This window comes from Rosa chinensis, chromosome 1 (genome assembly GCF_002994745.2).
Source record: "Rosa chinensis cultivar Old Blush chromosome 1, RchiOBHm-V2, whole genome shotgun sequence".
NCBI lineage: Eukaryota > Viridiplantae > Streptophyta > Magnoliopsida > Rosales > Rosaceae > Rosa > Rosa chinensis.
The window spans coordinates 36,305,250-36,309,131 of NC_037088.1; the positions used below are offsets into that span (position 1 = coordinate 36,305,250).

Consider the following 3,882-nt stretch of genomic DNA (forward strand, 5'->3'; position numbering starts at 1 on the left):
CATTTCCCACTAATATCCAATGTGTCATAATTGAAGACTGCCCCAATCCCACATCAAGTGGGAAATTGATTGGCAAATAAGTAGTTTTGCTTTGTTCATAAGCATATATCTAGGCCCGCAATTCCACTAACACAGTAGCAATACTTGTTTGCTAAGTGCTGAAAATATTCATACTTACTTCCCGACTTTCCAGGCCTCTGTGTCTACAATTGGATAGGCCAATAGAATTCCAAATCAATTTCTTTTAACTCCTAATGTGAATGATTGACACCTCTTCATAGGGCCAAAGAATCCAAATGATACAGAATAATCTTCTGTCAGAAGAGTATTTCGGACATTGAAATGTGCCTTAGATTAAGGCCATAGAAATTCACATGAAGCACTTGACTTAAAAAAATTTAAAGGTTTACTAATTGTCTACTAAATTTCCAAACAGCAAACGGTTTAGTCGTCAAATTATATAATCACAGAGATATGCAGAAGATCAAGAATTGAGAAATCGTTTCAGATTAGCCTTGAATGCTATTAGTTTGAAAACAGTAGCAGCTGTACTACTTTCTCCATCAAATTTGAAGTTAGAAAGTAGAAATACTAAATCAACTATTATTCTTCAAATCAAAGGCTATTTTACACCAAGTGTGGTGCAAATGCGATATAATTAATAGGACCTGAACCACGCATGAAAGAAACAATGATATTACTTCACCCTTTTGTTAGTTTATCATTCATTCAACTTATCTTCACAAATTTAATCATGGTAAACAACCATAAACCATAAACCTTACAAAGGCACAAAAGAAAAATGACTTAATTTAAAGTATTGAATTTTTTTTAGTACTGATATAAATATAAAAGTTATGCTCAAAATGCCAGAATGTTATCAGCAAAGCTAAACAGGCATCATGCATTGTGCGATTGACTATCATCCACTGGTGTTCTTCTCGACTTAGAATCATTAAGCTAGTTCTGATAAATTTAAGAAGTAAAATCCCCAGAGAGCCAAAAGCATGCAATTACCTTTAAACCATTCATCTTGTCATGGAAAACCATTTTGCAGCTATAGGAGCAGCAGCCAAAGAGATTACTAATTACATTTGAGAAGAGAGAAAACACCTTGAAAATTAACTACAAAATCATCACATAGAAACTCTTCCCTTACCAAACTTTCCATTTCTCCATTCAAAGTCCTCCAATATTCCCCAAAGTGAAGCATAATTAAGTTGCAACAAGTCCCTTATAAATTTGCTATTCAAAAACCACAGAGATAGTTCCCTTTTCATGACCTTCTGGAAACAAAGCTGCATAAGGAACAGAAAAGGGAGAGTAAATCACAGAACCTGCAAGGGTATGCATGAAGGCATGAAGTCTTCCCATGTTTCCACATTGAGACTCCTGATGGTCCATTACTGACGTGATTCACAAGAAATAAATGGACAATGACAGGGTAATCATTGAATTAAAAATCAATGAAGTGAACTTCTGAGAATCAATTAAGTACGAGAAAACTGTATTGAAAACTGATTGAGTTGAAAAAATGATGGTGTATATGGAGGCAGATAGTTACAAGAGTTTAACAGAATGCAACATTGGAGATTTGGAGATGTGATTTGATTTTTGTAATGAATAAAAGTGATGTTTTGTTTTGTTTTATATTCTAAATTTCTAATGTTAGGTGAAAATTACTATGCCGGCTGTCTAGGCATTATCATACTTTATCAGTATTAGATATTGTATGTTAAAATCATACATCTCACCAAGAAATCTGACCCCAAAGCTATGAGTAAGACGTAGAGACCTAAAAATTGACATCCTTGAAGTGTTCGTAAAGGGATGGACATTCCTAAGACCTCTCTCAAATTTTTCTCTCATCAAGTTAATTTGATAAGATTCCTCATAATGAGACTGAGTTAATGCAATTTGATGAAGAACAACAACCACAACAACATGTGCACTGTTCAGACGCTTGTGTGTGTGAAACAAGTGAAGCAAGAGATTGCAGAAGAGTGGAATGAGACTATGCCATTGCCTGGAGACATCATCGAAGGCTTTTACAATGGCGAGAGTGATGAGTTTTTTGTGCCCACCAAAGCTAAGTCTGAGCTTAGTTCACAGCTTGCTAAGATAAGCAGCCAACATATAGAGGTCATATGGGTGAAGATCAGAAGGGGTGATACCACTCTCAAGCTCCGGACGCGTGTTGCGGTGGAGAGGCTTTCCATGCTTCAAAGAAAGTATAGCATCAAAGCAGCCACAGATGACAGACATGTTGCGGTCATAGGGGACTTGACCTCGGATCAATGCACCGAGCTGCAAGGTATGTTCTTTATATTTACACCGTTTTGGATATAAGCACAATCTGTATCAGCATGACATAGTACTTCCGATATGGATTTTATATGATTTTGCAGAAATGAGCAGGAGTTTGGTAAATGTGGAAAACAGAGGATATAACAAAAGGGGAGTAAAATATGACTGGAAGATGAAAGTGAGAAAGTATTTGCCTGACCAACGTTGCACGGTTGTTAGCTCTATTCTGTTCATGCCAATGCAGGGTGAGTACTGCACTGAGGCCACAACAGCCAGGTGCATGGCTTGGTTTTCTGCAGCAGTTTCTTCAGGGGCTCCTCTTGTTTTTGTTAATATTCAAACCGAACAGACTGTGACCTCGGTATGATCATTCCCTCTTAACTCTTGTTTACTAGTGCTGAAATTCTTGCTTGCTTGTAAACCCTTGTGGTTATTAATGGTTTTGAAATAATTTTTTTTCCTTGAAGGAGAAAATTAATTTAACAGGAAAGGAAGTGAGTTGGAGTAAACAGCAACAACACCATGCAACGACGGTCCAAATAGTCCAGGGCATAAGACTCTGGTTTATGCCGGGCGTTGCAGAAGTGTCATTCGATTTGGTACCCCAAACCGGTGAAGTCCGATTTGGATTGGACATCAAACGGACAGAAGAGGTTAAATTTCTGATTTTTTTTTTTTAGTCACATGAGTTTCTCTAAGGTTTGTGGAACACATTAGCCTCGGCCAACATTTGTTTTCATTTGCATTAATTTGTTAAACACCTGCAGGGGTTGATATGCATCTACTCTGTTGCAAAGGAAACACCAGCAGACCGAGCAGGGCTTAGGAGTCTCCATGAGGAAGCATATGCAAGTGGTTACCTCCTTGTCATGTCCAGATTAGAGGGCAAGAGCCTAATGCCTTCTCATGCTGACATTTCAGGGCTCATTCACTGTTGCGATCACACCGAAATTAAGAACACTCTAGTCTCGGCGATAGACCAGATGGACAGAATTCAAATTCATGTTATGGCGTGGTCTAACCAAGCACGTCCTACTACTCCCAATACCACAGCAGTTGGTGCCACAATGCTACGCCCAAGACCATCGTGATCACACAAACCAGGTGCTCAATCCGTAGGGTACCAAGACTATGATGTAACATGACTTATGAGTAGTGTTGATGAAATTTTCTTACTAGATTAGTGGATTATTTGATAAGTGACCATTGCCACTGCCGGAATAAGCCTACTCTAATACAATTCAGAAGTCAAAACATCCTACTCAAAATTCATCTGCCTTAATTAAAAGACCTAAAATACGTTTAAAAAAAAAAAGAGACCCAAAATATTCTTCAAAGGATCTTATATAAGTTCTTATTACACATCCACACGTAACATCTTTCGTAAGGTTTATCACAGCTCAAGGCGGACGATTAGTTCGTGAGCAAAGGTTGTCCCTCATTTTATGTATACATTTTATTTGAGTTGACAATCACTGTTTTTGTGGATCAAACAACTTTGTAATTAGTTTATTTACAACTATAACCTATCTCTATTGCCTTCCAAAAATTTCAAATGATTTCAAAATCCCAAAT

The 3,882-nt window shown here is 37.5% G+C and overlaps 1 protein-coding gene across 1 annotated transcript; it reads left to right on the forward strand.

Moving 5' to 3' along the window:
• The first annotated feature begins 1,838 nt into the window (after nt 1-1,838).
• LOC112182690 lies at nt 1,839-3,589 on the forward strand. Its single transcript, XM_024321204.2, has 4 exons — nt 1,839-2,314; nt 2,409-2,668; nt 2,775-2,960; nt 3,075-3,589. Exons 1-4 carry the CDS (start codon nt 1,921-1,923, stop codon nt 3,396-3,398), a joined length of 1,164 nt encoding a protein of 387 aa, XP_024176972.1. The 5' UTR covers nt 1,839-1,920; the 3' UTR covers nt 3,399-3,589.
• The last annotated feature ends 293 nt before the right edge of the window (nt 3,590-3,882 follow it).

Excerpts from the sequence above, each read along its gene's own strand:
- LOC112182690 (XM_024321204.2), top strand. The coding sequence starts at position 1,921 with ATGAAGAACAACAACCACAACAACATGTGCACTGTTCAGACGCTTGTG. Across the intron at positions 2,669-2,774 it reads CCGAACAGACTGTGACCTCG|GAGAAAATTAATTTAACAGG; the intron begins GTATGATCATTC and ends TTTTCCTTGAAG. Across the intron at positions 2,961-3,074 it reads ACATCAAACGGACAGAAGAG|GGGTTGATATGCATCTACTC; the intron begins GTTAAATTTCTG and ends AAACACCTGCAG.